This window comes from Botrytis byssoidea (assembly GCF_014898295.1).
Source record: "Botrytis byssoidea strain MUCL 94 chromosome Unknown BBYS_021, whole genome shotgun sequence".
NCBI lineage: Eukaryota > Fungi > Ascomycota > Leotiomycetes > Helotiales > Sclerotiniaceae > Botrytis > Botrytis byssoidea.
In genome coordinates this window covers 596507-613294 of record NW_024065862.1, presented here as the reverse complement: position 1 = coordinate 613294, position 16788 = coordinate 596507, and the positions used below count along the sequence as shown (strand labels likewise).

General features: G+C 35.8%; 5 protein-coding genes across 5 annotated transcripts; 3 read left to right on the top strand and 2 right to left on the bottom strand.

Annotated features, from left to right (window-relative positions):
• Window positions 1-637: 637 nt before the first annotated feature.
• EAE97_009364 (uncharacterized protein) lies at window positions 638-2337 on the top strand (the record flags this gene model as incomplete). Its single annotated transcript, XM_038879879.1, has 8 exons — window positions 638-784; window positions 891-927; window positions 1013-1092; window positions 1144-1476; window positions 1561-1628; window positions 1720-1772; window positions 1851-1880; window positions 1976-2337. The coding sequence occupies 8 exons, from the start codon at window positions 638-640 to the stop codon at window positions 2335-2337; spliced, it is 1110 nt and encodes a 369-aa protein (XP_038729435.1).
• A 590-nt stretch (window positions 2338-2927) lies between these two features.
• Window positions 2928-4500, bottom strand: EAE97_009363 (uncharacterized protein; the record flags this gene model as incomplete). The annotated part of the gene is made up of 2 exons (XM_038879878.1): window positions 2928-3899; window positions 3952-4500. 2 exons carry the CDS (start codon window positions 4498-4500, stop codon window positions 2928-2930), a joined length of 1521 nt encoding a protein of 506 aa, XP_038729434.1.
• Window positions 4501-5270: 770 nt separating this feature from the next.
• EAE97_009362 (uncharacterized protein) lies at window positions 5271-6172 on the top strand (the record flags this gene model as incomplete). Its single annotated transcript, XM_038879877.1, has 3 exons — window positions 5271-5487; window positions 5542-5777; window positions 5828-6172. 3 exons carry the CDS (start codon window positions 5271-5273, stop codon window positions 6170-6172), a joined length of 798 nt encoding a protein of 265 aa, XP_038729433.1.
• Window positions 6173-7067: 895 nt separating this feature from the next.
• EAE97_009361 (uncharacterized protein) lies at window positions 7068-8047 on the bottom strand (the record flags this gene model as incomplete). The annotated part of the gene is made up of 2 exons (XM_038879876.1): window positions 7068-7644; window positions 7704-8047. The coding sequence occupies 2 exons, from the start codon at window positions 8045-8047 to the stop codon at window positions 7068-7070; spliced, it is 921 nt and encodes a 306-aa protein (XP_038729432.1).
• A 242-nt stretch (window positions 8048-8289) lies between these two features.
• EAE97_009360 (uncharacterized protein) lies at window positions 8290-11354 on the top strand. The gene is made up of 3 exons (XM_038879875.1): window positions 8290-8973; window positions 9022-10179; window positions 10255-11354. The coding sequence occupies exons 2-3, from the start codon at window positions 9085-9087 to the stop codon at window positions 10792-10794; spliced, it is 1635 nt and encodes a 544-aa protein (XP_038729431.1). The 5' UTR covers window positions 8290-8973; window positions 9022-9084; the 3' UTR covers window positions 10795-11354.
• The last annotated feature ends 5434 nt before the right edge of the window (window positions 11355-16788 follow it).

The following is a 16788-nucleotide window of genomic DNA, read 5'->3' as shown; positions in this document are numbered from 1 at the left end:
GATGTTGAGATAATTCGCGGTACATATGTTTCTAAGACTAGACCAACATACTCTACAGGTGAAAAAACAGGGTACTATAGAGTTACCTTGTTCGTAGGATTGTGTCGAAATTTAACAAATTGTCAACAGGTTTGTCAATTAAATAAGATATGGGGGGTGTGGGGTGAGGGGATGCTAACAAGGCCTCGGCTATTTCCTTGGTTGTGTCGATGGAACCCTTACCCGTATGGCCGGTATCCTAGTTCCGAGCCGGGGTAAGATACGACGTAACACGAAAAATGCTTCCCGTGTTTAGTGGCAGGTAAAATGATCGTCTAGCCACCCTCCAAGAGCGGGCCACAAGGCTTAATTCGACTTGACGATTCTTATCTCACAGTTCACACCATCAATTATGGTCAGGCTAATTCTAAGTAAGATTAAGACTCGGAAGAACTGCGATAAGAACAAGCTTCTAAACGGCACCGGGAAACGCATCCGCGCAGCAAAAATGTAGGCCTACTCAATGAGCTTAAACTAACGCTTATAGATGTCCTATATTTCACTTGAGACGTTCTCTTTATCCACTTCTTTCACCTCTTCGGAATCTTTCTCAGCATTTCATAAGCTTTCGCTTTGAAGCCGAGTTGAAGCGTCCAACATGTCTACCACATCTCATGAAGGACTAACTGCTGTTGCCAGTAGCATGCTGGCACTCTCGACTCTGTCTATTGCTCTACGCTTTTATTCTCGCCGTGTACAAGAAGCGCCATTAAAAACAGATGACTGGATTATGATACCATGCCTTGTACGTAACTGTTCTTTTTGTTTCTGAAGCTAGCCTAGCCGGGTCATAGGAATTGGTAGACCTTACTACATTACTCTTGGACTGACTTTGAAGTTTGAATATATAGCTACTGCTTGGCGGTACCTGTGGCACTGCGCTCTATGGTGAGACAAATCTACTGTTCTTGGCCGGCGTTGGGGCGAACTTACATTTTATTGACTCTCAGTGCTTACTTATCTCTTTCATTAGGCACAAACAAAAAGATCCTAGGCTACTCAACGCCGAGTGAAAAATCTTTAGCTTTGGAGACTGCTCCTATAGCATCAAAGGTGCTCATGATCTGATCTTGCTGCCCATGATAAGAACTAACACAAGCTCAGCTCTACTTCGCCTTCGATTTGTTCTCAATTTTAACTCTAGGGTGTGTCAAGATTAGCGCACTGTGCTTCTACTATCGGATCTTTTGCGACCATGGGCGCCGAACTGCCTTCCGAATACTTGTTATTATAAGCATCGTCATATGCTCTCTTTGGGTTGCAGCATTTTGTATACTGCTTGGATTGTCATGTGGATCTCACTTCTCGGCCCTATGGACTTCTAGCAAAGCGGTATTCATGAAGTATTGTGGAACAAGACCTCACCAATTCTTGCTGAGTTTGTCTATCTCGGATTCTATACTCGACTTCTGGATCATCGCTCTTCCCATCCCTCAAGTATGTTGCAATTTTAACAGGAGATACTGTCAAATACTTCTTGCTTTTTCTGATTTTACGAGTTCACGCGGTAACAGATTGCAGATTTTAACGATCAAAACGACTCTCACACGTCGTTTCGCTATTATTGGAGTGTTTCTCTTAGCATTTGTGTTAGTCATTACCCATTCTGAATTAGCTTCAAAGATGCTAGTATTGATCAACACTGGCATATTTTGATTTAGCTAACACACCATACTATAGGGGCTTCGGAGCTTGCATTGCGAGGCTGGCAGTCTTTGTGGAGCTCGACAATCGTATGAATTTTCTCATATAAATTCACCTTCCTTCTATTTAGATTTATATAATTTGGAGAATACTAACCTCATAAATAGTTCCTGCGACCAAGAAAGTTGACTCGAGACGTGAGTAGATAGCCCCTAGTTTCCAATCAAAGGCACCGAGCTGTCGCGAGCTCGCTTAACTTGGAAAGATCATGAATCTAACAGACAGCACATAGTAACAAATACGAAATCTATCTATTTATCCATTCTGGAAGTAGGTCTCAGCTGCGTTGCAGTCAACCTTCCGACGCTTTACTACCTTTCGCATAAAGTCACACCGGAGAACGTACTTCGCAGTGTACGCAGTATTATTTCTCTTCGATCCATTGGCTCTCAAAACAGCAAAGGATACCAAAAATCGAAATCGAGCAAGGATAACCAAAGCGTTGAGAGTCCTTCATTGTCTAACTTGAGACCTGACGATGTCATGGCTATTGAAACACATGCCATGTATGATTTGGAGAGCACGGGACAAGTCTCTGTTCCAAATGATGTGCATGTCACAAAGACTTTATCGCAATCGTCACAAAGATTGTGATGGTATATGTATGAGATAGCCCAGATGGCTACTTCAGTGGCTGAGTCATTCTCAAGATACACAGCGACTGAAATAGAGTTCTTGACTTCGGTGGAGGATTTAGGATTAACTCTCCATAAAGTAGCTAGCTACAAGGGCACTATTGATTGTTACTAAAAGCATTATTATATTCTATCAAAAAAAATGTAGTTGACAAGCTGTGTCTTGATCTTGAGAGGGTATGCAAAATAATTCTCGCCCTGTTGAACACATTCTATTCAATAATCCCATTGAAAAATTAATTCTCTACATCTTTCTCATCAAGAAATATTGGAAAATATGTGAAAAAATAATTATGAGTCAATATTCTGTATACAATTTTATGCTTAAAATTATGGGTATAAGAATTGAATACACTGTAGCAGTTGTAGGTTTCGAGATAGACCGTTATCCTTCAAGCTTCGAAACTTGTATTGAACCGATCCGCAAGAATATTACTGCAGCTTCAATTTATCTTGAATACCGACATGATTAGAGAAATACACAGCAAATGATGTGTAGATTAAGTAGACGAATCATCATTTAGGCCACGTTCAACATTGATGAGCTAATTATACCCGGAATGCAACTTTCACCCCATTTTTACTCTCCGTCAACGCTGTGACCCTACCGACATATTCTTTGACCGGATCCCTATTTTCAATGACGGTAAACTCTCGCGTCAGTCTAACTAAGAGATATATCGATTGAGTAAGCACTTGCTGTTGAGCTGGGCAAATCCTTGGTCCTCCGAGGAAAGGTACAAACTCCCACTGAAACTGCTTTTTGGGATCGAACCATCGCTGAGGTTTGAATTCATTTACGTCTTGCCCCCAGATATCTTCGTCATGATGAAGACCCCACAAGTTTAAAGCAACTACTGTCCCCTTTTCCACATAAATTGGGGATGTTCCCGAAGGTCCACCACCGGTAGGGAGAACCGTGTCTTGTGTTGCGGTTCGGTAAATTCGTCCAGATGGTCCTTGATATCTAAGGGTTTCAAAAAGAACGTATTTGAATAGTTGAAGTGATTTGAGGACCTCGAAGGTTAGAGGTCGATCGCCTAATACCAAGCTATCATTTCGGAGCTGTGTCCAGATATCTGAATTCCTTGCAAGATGAAAGAGTGTGTTTGAAAGCATGACAGCTGTTGTATCACGAGCTGGTATAAATACATTCAGAATCTGAAATCGAAGTGCGACGGGATCCCGAATCTGCTTGGCCATTTCCAACAGCAGAATGTACCGTGTGGGTTTTTTTGTGTCAGCATCCATGGCTCCAGCTCTTGATTCGGAATTCTCAGTTTCTTTCAAAGCCCGAGCAACATGGACGTCAATATATGAGTGAACTAACCCACAAGCTTCTTTCCAGCCCTTGTCAAAGTTATGCATAAAGCGCTTGAACCTTGAGAGTAATCTTCGTTTTCCTACCCCAGCCAGTGAAGTGTCAAATGCCGCAAGTATTTTCGCCGAGTTATTTGGATCATTGTCTAATTGAGAATCGATTGACTGTCCCATTAAGAATTCAGTAGCTGTATCAAGGAACTATACATTTTGTAAGCAGATTTGAATGTGGTAGGGGACCAAGAAACATTACCAGTTTTCGCAAAGGTAGTTGGAGATCAATGGTAGATCCATCTCGAGGAATTATGTCAATCAGTCTATCCGCGTGTTTTCCGATAATCTCAACATCCGATACTTCAGTTTTCGAGAATGTGGGTCGAACCAGCTCTCTAGCAAGCTTCCACTCGGCGCCATTCATGAAGAATATGCCTTTGCCGAAGAAAGGACTGGAATGTGTGGTGGAAGCCTTACCCCAGTCTTGAAAGGAAAGTGCGGTGACTTGTTGAAAATTGCGTGCTTCCATTGTATTGATAATTTTTGCGCCTAGAGAATGTTCTTCCCATGTTTTTCCATACAAGCTAAAGTGTTCCATGTATAGATCCATTAGGCTGCCATTTTTGGTGGCGTCTGTTCGTGATTTTATAAGCTCAGACACCTTGGCTTGAGGATATGATGGAGGATGCTCACAACCATGTTGTTCGATGATCTTACGAGCTGCTCTAGACGAGACGAGCCGGCTCGAAACATAAACGAGCAGAATGAAAGGTAGAGCGTACACGAACGTGGGCAAGAAATCGAACATGGTGAGAGGTAACCGATGAGACGCGGAGTCACTTGCGGAATAAGGGCTTCCACGGATCGAGAGATCTCTTGTTGAGGCAAGGTCTCAGGAATTTTGCATTTATCAAGAGATTAGAAGGGGTGAAGATAGTTACGTGGATTCCATACGTATCCTTTGGGATGTTCAGGTAGCTTTAACGCCGCGCAGAAATAAATCAAAGCTACAGAGTTTACAACCATAGAAGAACAGGTCGAAGGTTATTGAACCGCGCAATCTGCTATTTGATGTTTTGCTTCTCAACCATGTACAGTATATAATTTATCTCTTATCTGACCTGCCGTTCTCGGTTATCGACAGGGGTATGCCGAGGATTATTAGGCCGAAAGCCATACATATTGCATGACATGCCACCAACCTACATATGTGCATTTTGCATTAAACTAGGTAAGATCTGCAAAATAACATCCAGATACCGTTGCAGACTTGTAGCCGCGCAAGGGTTTCATTTGGGCGGTCGCTGTAATCAACCTCCGGCTTACATATTTGCGATGTCCCTTGTCTGTAGGGGTTTGAGATCCGGTACAGAAATTGAGCTGGCCGCTTTAACCTTGAAGAAGTGAGGGATCAATAGAACCATGCAGTGTCTACTCAGCACCTCTTTTAACATGATTTGGAAAATATTATTTGAATTCCAAGTAGTGTGCCATAGAAAAGAAGGCGCGCTATCGCGGCCCTTTATAAGTTTCACTTGACTCATGGGGCGATGAAGCCTACTCTCACGTCCTTCCGCAATGGCTCTGCAGGAATCTAAGATTGTGCAGCAAGATGATACAGATGATGATATCGAGACTTTGATGTATCTCAATCTACAGCGACAGCTTCATTACTTCCAAGGGGTTTCCTTTGCTCTCGGCATTTTCCTTTCATTTTCGCTGCTGTTCAATGCGCTATGGGTTCACCAGACCGTGCAATTGATGTCGATATCCATATTAACACCCACCAAATACAGTATGCTGCTGGGATCCATTAAGTACTGTTAAATTTAGCTAACAAAGATGGCAGCTGGTCTTGTGCGAAACATATCAACTCCTTTCATCATAGACAACCTATTCACCAACGAGAATAGAACCATTGCAGATGCAGCTTGGAGCTCACCGGATCTTGACTCGGAAGTCGGACTCGTGGCTTTGACAGACGAGTACGCCAAATCAAAAGGACTGCTTCCGGCACAGCGCTGGCCCTGGGATCATTCGAAAGGCATCTACGTTCTGAACGGCTTTCACAACCTTCACTGCCTTGTAGGTGTAACGGTGACTTACAATCTTACATCGCTGATACATCCTGGTAGCAACTTGTCCGAAACTTAGTCCTCGAGGCATACGATAATGTGCCCCTAACATATCCACTCGAGCATGTGTCTCATTGCCTAAATGTGCTTCGTGAAGAAGTAATATGCAATGCCGATGACACCCCAAGATATACCGGTCGACTAAACTCTGAGAAAGGAAAAGAGCATCCAACATCTGGGATCGGTCAGACAAGAATGTGTAACGATTGGGGGAAGCTGAGAAGCTGGGCCGTAGCAAATTCAGGCTGCTTCCGAGCTATTAACGAAAGCACGCCAAATTTCCCCACCATTGAGCGTTACAAGTTTTGTCCGGAGGGGATGAATTATTCTTCTCCGACACCCTGAGCGAGAATTATACGCCCGTGCAGTCATCGCTGAAAGAAACTGCTGATTAGGATCCGCGCTCTGGTCATTGAAATCTCTATGACGGTTTGATTCATACTGAAAATGTAACTAGCTTGACCTGCCACATGAGTTCCAGACAGACAGAAGAATCTATTTCAACCATTCCTCATGCCACTTGGCACTGTTGATTTCATGTTTGCTGCTCTTATAATCTTATTAATACATCGTCCACACTGATCTTGTGCGAAATTGTTGAATGTAACGAGATTCTCTGGATCGATTATCAATATATTTCTGTGTGGTTTGTTAGAGATTACCAAGTGCCGAGATTCTGTATGTTCTGATTGCAAAAGAGATAGATTAACCTTAACTTAAGCCTTGAAAAAATCAAGCTATTACGTAATAGCTAAATATAGTACTGGTCATCCGAGTCACTATTTTTGACAGTTGAACAAAGCATATTTTAAAGGTGTCTAGGGAAAGATCATTATTTATATATCTTCATTTCAATTTTTGTGGTTCAAAACTTATTGTCAGGGTGATTCCAAAAGATCAATCAATGCTCATTGCCAACCTCGGTAAGACTAAATTTAGGTGTGCGAACGATCTTCGGTAAGGTCAGAATCATCCTGAATGAGATGGCTGCTGCAAATTGCTTCTTACCCCCAGCGGCAATTGTCTTGCTTCTTAAGTTTCCCTGATGATACAACTGCAGAAGTTGGCCATGTTAGCCAAGATGGTTTCTAATTCAAATGAACGTGGCTTAAACGTGCAGCTCACGCATTTCAAAATGGTTCGCAATGGATGAGATACTGGTTCAATTTAGATTCATGCTTTCCTTCTTACATATTTCTTACAGGCTCAAAAGTCTTTGCTATGCCCCTCAGAGTTCTCTCTATTCTGTATCATCCGGATGGAAAACTAATGCCCTAACCTCAATACTCTCTCTCGTCTTCTCTCCCTCATGTTCGGGATTCACAAACGCACTATGCGGAACACGTCTCGCTCTCCCATCAGTCTTGCTATCAAAACACTTGATCAGAAGTACCTCCTCAGGTGTCTGCTTATACAAATAGTTCCATTTATGACCCGGAGCATGACGCACAGAGTAAGTTTCTCCTTCGCGATTGGGATAGATAAGTTTGATTGGAACAAGATCTTTGTCATCAACTGAATTGGCAGCAGCAACACCAAGGGGATCTTTGAGAATTGTCTTGATGGGTCGCCAAACATTGATGATTTGGAAACGTCCTTTGAGAAATTTCTCGGCTTCCTCGGGAAGATGATGGGTTACGCGGCGGGGACTGGCGGCATAGGATTGATCGATGTGAACGCGTTGAACTGGACCGCGGACTACAACTGGGGTGGGATTCTTATTGATTGAATCAGCAGATACAGGTGCTGGGGTTCTTGTATCAAGAGCTTCACGACGGATTGTGTGGTCAAAGATGAAAATTTTGGATGCTCCGGTTCTATTTGCGTGTTAGCAGTCTGTCCAGTTTGAAAGCCAGTGCGCGGAGTAAATACTGACTCTCGTTTCAACAATTCTTCGGTTTCTTCGTAGTAGTCACTCTTGATCTTCTCCTCATCCACAAAATCTTTTTCCCGACTAACATGGTTTACGACCTGGAAACCGGTGGTGTCCAACGTATACTGGTCTTCCGAACCGCGGATATCGTGGACAGTAACCTCCACCGAATGGACGGGACGATCATAAGTGCTAGGCTTACTCACGTAATTGGGCTCTGGAGGACTTCCATCTTCTGGATCAAGGTAATAATTCAGAACTCCTTTGATATCGTGAGGTATAGTGGAGTTGGTCTCGAGCTTGGTGATATGCTCGGAGGGAGCTTGTTCGGTGAGTGTGGTAGACATTATGCTAATGAGGTTTTCGGGGTTTAATATCTCTAGTCAAGTCTGTTCAATTGTATGATCAAAAGTCTTTTGAAATTGTGGATATTTTACTACAAACTTTGGATCTTGCAAGTATAAGTACTATTTTTACATCGAGATGACTTGACGTTGAAGCACCAAGAAGACTAATATAATTATTAATCCAGTATGATTTCAAAGCACATCTATTATTCAGATGTTTATTTGACGAGTTCTTCAACCCCGCATTCTTGTGCATGTTTGACGAGAATGGCGCAATGTCATGTTTTAAATAGAATTCGTGGGATGGGAAGGAAGTTTACCCATAACCCGCCGTTAGTCTCGAAAAAGGAATCGAGTCAATTTGTTCTCCCGTCTCTTAAATTCGGTCGAATCTCACATAACCCCCCCCCAGAAAACATCCAACATCTGATATTTGATTTCAAAGCTCATAACAAAAACAGATAAGAGTTTAGGCAGCGTATGTCAAGGGATCATAAGGTCCGCCATTTTTCGACGAATCACAACGGGGGACAAGAGAGCACGCAATTGTTGCATGAGATGTCATATAGGTGCTGATCTACATGCAAGCTATTTTGTGTGGTTACGATTCAATATATGTCTTATATAGTTCATATGGCATCATTGATATGGCTGGGCTTCGGTGGTGAGATAATGGTGAAATTGGGGGAGGGTGAAACATGATAGTAGTTGAGCAGCTATCGATCTAAAAATCGAAGACTGCTAAAGATACAGATTCTGTATTGAAGATAATTATCTCCAAGTTCGAGCCTGCTCGCTGAAGTGTTTTCTTTGCTCTTTTATGATAGAGTCCATTCTTCTGTCGTCGGGTATTGCAATTCTATGTTCCGGGCCTTCACATTCCAACGCGATAACGACTTTGCTCGTGGCTTTTATCTTAAACCAATGTAATTGTCTGCAGTATTGCGAGACTTTGTGATGCTAACGCCGTATAGTTTTCTAATATCAGCGTATGAGAATTATGCCATCGTAGCTGCGTTCTTCAATATCCCCCAAAGATGTCGACATCAACAAGTTCCGCCGACTCATCAGCTCTCGAGTCCGAGCCTCTTCTCTCCTCTCGCTCAACCTCCGTCAACTCCCTTTCCTCTCCACCATCCAAGCCCTCCCGTCAAATAGAAGACGACACCATCCCCGAAACCAGCACTTTAGGTCGTAACCTGTCCTGGTCAAGCGCCTACATACTCGTTATATCCCGAGTAATCGGTTCCGGGATTTTTGCAACCCCCGGATCCATCCTCAAAACAACCGGCAGTATCGGTCTTGCCTTACTTCTCTGGGTTGCTGGTTCTATACTTGCTTGGCTCGGTCTTCAAATTTCTCTAGAATATGGTTGCATGCTTCCTAGATCTGGAGGCGAAAAAGTATACCTTGAATTTACTTATCCACGACCTCGATTTCTTGCCAGCACCCTTGTAGCTGTACAAGCAGTACTATTAGGGTTTACAGCAAGCAATTGCATCGTTTTTGGCGAATATGTGCTTTTTGCTTTTGGAATTGAGGGTACGGAATTGGGGCAAAAAGCTATCGCCTTGGGACTCTTAACCTGGATAACGATCGTTCATGGATGCTTTCTCAAAACGGGAATATGGATTCAAAACTTCTTAGGATGGATCAAAGTAGGTCTCATCCTTTTCATGGCCCTAACTGGAATATTCGTCGTGGTGTTCGGTGTAAAGCTTCCAGAAATAGGACCTGAAGTTCCTACATTATCCAGGGAAGGATTTTCCTGGGATGGACTTTGGACTGGTTCAAATTGGCATTGGGGAACTCTGACAACTGCTGTTTTCAAAGTTTCGTATTCTTATGCAGGATTGTCGAATCTGAATAATGTTCTTAACGAGGTCAAGGACCCGGTCAGAACGTTGAAGACTGTCGCGCCGGCTGCCTTATTTACAGCTTGTTCGTTGTATCTATTAGCCAATTTTGCGTATTTATCTGTGGTTCCGCTGGAGGAAGTGAAGGAAAGTGGACAACTTATTGCTGCATTGTTTTTCGTGAGAGTTTTTGGTGATGTAGGGGGGCGAATCCTATTGCCATTGGCTGTGGCGGTTAGTGCGGCCGGAAATGTTATGGTTGTCACTTTTACACTCGTAAGTTTTCAATCATTCGTCTTGCCATCTATGATTCACAATTGCCCAAAACTCAAATTAGCCCTGCGTCACTAGGCCCGTGTGAACCAAGAGATAGCCCGTCAAGGTTTCCTCCCCTATTCTAAGTACCTCTCCTCAGCTCCCTTCGGTGCACCTCTCGGCGGTCTAATAGTCCACTACATTCCCTCCTTCCTGGTGATCGCTATACCTCCTCGAGGTGACGTCTATAACTTCATCATAGACGTTGAAGGTTATCCAGGTCAATTTGCAGCATTAGCCCTCTCTTTAGGACTAATTTATCTTCGCTATAGTCGGCCAGACTTGAAGAGACCTTTCAAAGCATGGTTGCCGGCAGTTTGGATTAGGATAGCAGTTTGTTTGGCATTGATCGCGGGCCCCTTTTTTAAACCGACAAAGGGAAGCGCAGATGTGGGGTTTTGGTATGCGACATACGCTGTTGTGGGGGTAGGCATCATTCTTTTTGGGGTAGGCTGGTGGGCGGTAGTGTTTTGGGGATTGCCACGGCGGGGTGGGTACAGAGTTGAGGAAGAAGTGGAGATTTTGGGAGACGGAACAAGTGTTACGAGGTTGGTTAGGGTAAAGGGCGAAGAGTGAAGACTGATATAATAGCATTGCGAAGGTTCATTTGAATGTTTTGGATGGGAATTGGGGTTGTAATGTAAACATGGCGCGATCCCGGCCAATCTTGTCATTATTACCAGGATAGAGTTGGCAATATTTTCTTCATGCGGTTTTAATTCATGATGGGAACAATGAAGCTCCTGTTCGATAGCCGGGAAGCTGATAATGACTCGAAGGTTGAGATCCTGGGCCTCATGGGTAGGTACTATGAGACAAGAGTTCTCTGGACCGAATGAGGCTACTTGAAATCATGACAAAATGGCAGATAACAGGAACGTCTCGTCAAGCCGTTTGAATATTGATAGAAGAAGAATGTGACCAGGGATGAGGGCCCAATCTCGGCTAGGACTTAAGTACTTGGCAAACTTACAGTGAGGTGACCTATTTCGGGGACGAAATAAGCAAAGTACAAACCTGTGATGTTTTTACTTGAAACTTTGCTTGGTGTGGCCCTAGGAAAGTGAGATAGGGTTCACAGATGGTAGAACTGCTCAGTGTTCTGAATCGGATTCCATTTCCCTCGTTCGGCCAGGTAAATGTGACATTGTGATGTAAGAGAGCTTGAGAGGTCGAGGGAAGATGAAAGACAAAAGAACTCGTGGTAAAGTTCGGTCATTCGAGGAGAGCAACCTAGGCTCCTTTACCATTTCCAAGATTGGAAATTTTTGCAATAGGAGACCCTAACGTTAGCTTGTAGATAGAGACTTCTTGTGTGCATTTGTGACAGCTCTCTTCAGCATCACATTCGAGGTTGTCCCTTTACAATCATTCTCGTTAAATTTTATCCACGCCTCTCGACCAATTATTTTCAGCCCATTATTATATCTCATTTTGTTATTCGCTCGAAGTCGTTTTATTCCAGCGGATGATCTCGTTCGGCAGATTTGCAGAGGGGAAAGTTATTCTAATTATTTTGCTCTGCTCTGCGATCTCGCGACGCTGGCAATGTATGGAAAGAAGATGTTGACCGGTGAATTGGTTGACATGTATTATTCATTCCCTTGAACTACGGTATGATATTCTTATTGTTGTTGTTGTAGGTAGAGTAATACCGATGGAGAATAATTGTACCCAAGTTGTTTAAACAACAGTAACATCAGAGAAGTGTCGTGTTCACCAGTGGGTACACAGACTCACAGGACACTTAAGAGGAAAAGCACAATTTCACACCAAAAAGAGCTGTTTTGATAATTCAATTAAAATTCAAAAAATTGATATTTGACTTTAAAATTAAGAATTATTATTCTTAAGTATAAGAATTTTATATAATAAAAGTTTTATTTCAAAAAAAAATTCAAGTTTATACAATCGATTATATAATATCCCATCAAAAAATTTGATAAAAAAACATACTATTTGATTTTTAAATTTAATATTTATTTTTAAGATTCAATCTTTATATATTATATAAATCTTATATTTATAAATCATATATCTTGATTTGAATAATATTAGATGGAATTTGGAATTTTGATTGAGTTTTGAAGTTGATAAATTTGAGTGTGAAATTGTGCTTTCCTGTCATGTTGTCCCGTGAGTCTGTGCACCCACTGGTGGCTCGTGTAAGATGCTTAGTCACCAGAAATTCTTATCCACTAGTGGGTGCACGGACTCACGGGATAATCTATATAACTTCAAAAAACCCAAAATGAGATAATATTATAATTAAATAACTAATAATTATTATAATTTTAATTATATATATTCTTTATTAATATTAATAAGAGTTCTATATTTATTGAGTAATTTAATATATCTTTTTTAAATTTCCTTTTATATAATCTTATTTTATTTATTTTATATAATCTTTTTTAATTTCTTTTATATTTTTTATTATCTTTTTTAAACTTATTACTTTAATATATTCTAAATATTTTTTATTAAATTTAAATTAAATGAATTAGGGGGGTAAAATAGATTTTCGATATTATATATATCTTTAAGTTTTTATGTAAGATTATATTTAAGGAATTTATAAGAATTATTATTATTCTTTATTAAAAATTATTTATATATAAAATCCTTTATTTATAATTTCTCAATAATTTTTATATAAATAAAAAAGAATTATTTTGTATAATATTTTTATATTATAGTATTATTTCAAGGCTTAATATTCTTAGAATATAATTTATTAGTTTTTTATATATAAACTTTTTTTTTATATTCTTTAGGATTTTTAATTTTGAATTGTTTTTTTAAACTTAAATACAAATATTGGTTTATTTATATATTCCTTTTTATTATAATAGAATTTAAGTTTTTCATCTTTTTCTTTAAAAAAAATCTATATTCTATAATAGATTTTATTATCTTTTAATAAAAAGTATTTTATTATATTTTTTGATTTATATCGAATCCCAGCTTTTTTTAGAATCTTTTCTTTTCTTATAAAAATAGGATTTATATATATTTCGTTTGTATATATAATATATTTCCAAAATTCTTTTATTATATTATATTTATAAATATTATTGAAAATAATATACTTTTTGTTAAAAGGAATAGAAGTTACCAGTGCTAAACACGTGTAGTGATTAGTAATACAGTTACCTAAACAGGCTAGATTAAACGAACCATAGACAGATATATTAATCCCCTTATATAATATTATAAAAAAATCAATATACTTACACATATAGTAATATAATCAATACAGAAATCTTTTTTATTTAATCTTTTAATAAATTATAAAACCTAATTAACATAGCCTCTGGATATTATTAACATGATTATTATTACAATCTAATTCATAAAATTAAAGAATATACAGTATTATTTTATAAACAGTATGCAATATTGTAATCACTACTACCACCAATTTGTGGAATTGAAAAAATATATAATATTATTTACAAATAAATACATATATAATACAACAAAAAGCATATAATATTAAATATACCTATATTTACAATCTATATAGATCTATTTATATAAAAAAAGAGAAAAAAAAATCTTATAAATTCTTTACATAGATATCAAAATGAATAAAACCAAAAAACAAATGAAAAGTATTCTAAATCTTATTTAAGAGATTTATAATTGATGATTTCAATAAATAAAAATACAATTAAAAAAAAAGAATTGGTTTTATATAATTGAGTTTATATTATAAAAGCATACTAAGATTAAAGGAATTAGAATGGAAATCAATAATATTAAAGTTTTTCTGATCCTCAAAAAAAACAAAGTCATAAATATCAGGTTTAATTTAAATAAAAAAACTAAATATTTAAAAAATAAAGTTAATATATTATCATACATATATAAATCATTTAATAATAATAATAAAATATTTATTAATAAATATAATATAATATAAATATTATAGAACTATTTGAAATCAAAGTACTTAAGAATTAATAATATTATAGCCAATTTATACTTGATAATAATCTAAACATTCATTTTTAAGTCTATTAGCCATCTAGAGATAACTATTATTAAAGCCTAGAATAAATTGAAAGAATATTGATACAAGCTTGGTACTATCAACCCCATATTCAAAAACTCATATAAAGACGAAGCTCTATTTTTAGTTCTAATTAAAAGTCTTTTAAGCAAATACCAAATAATAATCGATGCTATAAGCGTTTAAAGTACATTAGTAATAAAAGACAAGATTAAATATTTTACTATTAAAAAACTCAATATTCAAAAGACAAAATAAGTTTATACTATTAATAGAAAGTATATAATCCTAAACCGATAAAGAGATAATAGAGAATCAAATTTACCAATATAATAAAATCAAGAGAAAACAATCAATACTTATATTTATCATCTTTATAAACAAAAAAATCACTTTCTATATAATTATAAAGATTTTATATTTATATAAGTTCTAATCTGTAAATACTATAGAGCCTAATGACAAAAAGCAATACTTAAAAAGACAATCAAAATATTATTTTCTAAAAGAAAGAATAATCAAGCTTATTTTGTAAATAGCGAGAGTCTTCCAATTAACCTCGATTTATCAGAAAGCAAAAAAAAATCTAATAATAAAGAATACTATGTTTTTAAAGAATTTATTTGTAAAATCACCCCTTTTTATTAATATATAGATATTAATGCTTTTTTATATATATCTAATCAACTTTTCTTCTTTAAAGATATCAAAAAGATAAAAAGAAAAACAATAAAAATTAATAGGAAAATTATATATTATAATTGGATAGATATTATTATAATAAAGCTAGAAAATGGTGGTATGATTTTATTTTCAAAAATGTTATATATACTGGGATTAGGAGTCAATCTTCTTTTTAATAGAAAAATTTGTAAAATTAGATTCAAAAGTAGATTTAATTTAAATTATATGTATTTTCAAAAAAATAAAATAAATATTATTAAAATAAAAATGGATAAAGGAATTTATATAATCTTAAATATTATAAAAGAATATAAAGATATTATTCTATAAAGTATAGAGATTATTAATAATATTAAACTAAATAAGATTACTTTAGATATTTCTTTAAATAAAATCAAAAAGGATCTAAAAACTTATTTATTATAATATAAACAATTTAATTATTTTAATCTAAAGAAAATACGAAATCTTTATAAAATTATAATATTAGAAAAACCAATCAAAGTCCTATTTAAGATCCCTGTATACAAAATATGTATATTTATTAAAATAAAAAATCTAATTCCAAAACAATTTAGTCCCTATAAAACAAGAAAATTAGATTTTATTTATTTCAATATTATTAATCTATTCTTAAAATTCTTATAAGGAAATTATTACTTTCTATTAATTATAAACAATTGAATAAAAATGAATTAGATTTTAATCTTGAAGATAAAAAATAAAGTTATATTAAAATTAAAGAAATAAAAAATTGAATTAGAATTTGATATTAATAATAAGATAGTAATTATTTGAATTAATAATATATTAGAGTTAATTCAAACTATTAAAGAATAGAACTCTGGAATTTAATTAGAATTAACTATTATAATATTATTTTATTAGAATGGAATTATTGAGAGAAATATCAGTATTATTAAAGCTGATATGAGAGCTATACTAAAAGAGACTGGATTGCTATTGAAATTCTGAAATAAAGTTATTGAATATAATATATATTGTAGGAATAGAACAAATACTGGATCGATTATTGATAACAATATTATTAATCTGATCGAAATATTTATAAGATTAACTCCAGATATTAACTATTATAGAATATGGGGAAGCAAATATTATATATATATTAATTTAAAAACAATCCCAAAAAATTAATAGTATAATAAATTACAAAATATAGCTCAAATAGGCATCTTTATAGAATACTTATATATAATTAATAGATATATCAGAATATATTTATTAAAACTAGATTATATTATACAAGTAAGTTAAATAACTATAAACAAATCCAAAAGAGAAGAAGATTTAGACTTGAGAATAAAAAATTCTGTATTAGAACCTCAAGATATAAAAAATATTATTTTTAATAAAAAATCTAAAAATAGATCTTATAAAATATAAAAAGTATAAAAATCCCTATTTAAGTTTCTATAAGATATTACTATCTCTAAATCCCTGAAAATTGTAATCCCTAATATATTCAAAATCAATAATATTTAAAAATTTAATGAAAATAATAAAAAGAATATTATAAAGATTAATTCATTTATAGAACTAATTCTATTTTCAAAAACAAAAGAAATAGAGATGTTAAATATAATATTTGAAATTAATAAATTTTTGATAAAAACCCTAATTATATCTATAAATATAAATCCTTCTAAAAAATACTTTTTTCAAAAATACAAATGAGATAATAATAAGCTAGATAAGTATATCCAAAAACTAATAAAAATAATAATAGTAATACTTTTAGTAGATTTAAATAAAAATACTATTAAACATATTATAATTTCTATATCCCTTATATCAAGAATTAATCCGAATGTTAAGACAAAAGTATTCGAAAGTTTTTAAATGAT

What these genes read in the sequence shown, in the direction of transcription:
- EAE97_009360 (XM_038879875.1), top strand. Translation starts at nt 9,085, where the DNA reads ATGTCGACATCAACAAGTTCCGCCGACTCATCAGCTCTCGAGTCCGAG. An exon ending in TGGTTGTCACTTTTACACTC is followed by an intron (nt 10,180 to 10,254) that starts GTAAGTTTTCAA and finishes CTGCGTCACTAG; the next exon opens with GCCCGTGTGAACCAAGAGAT.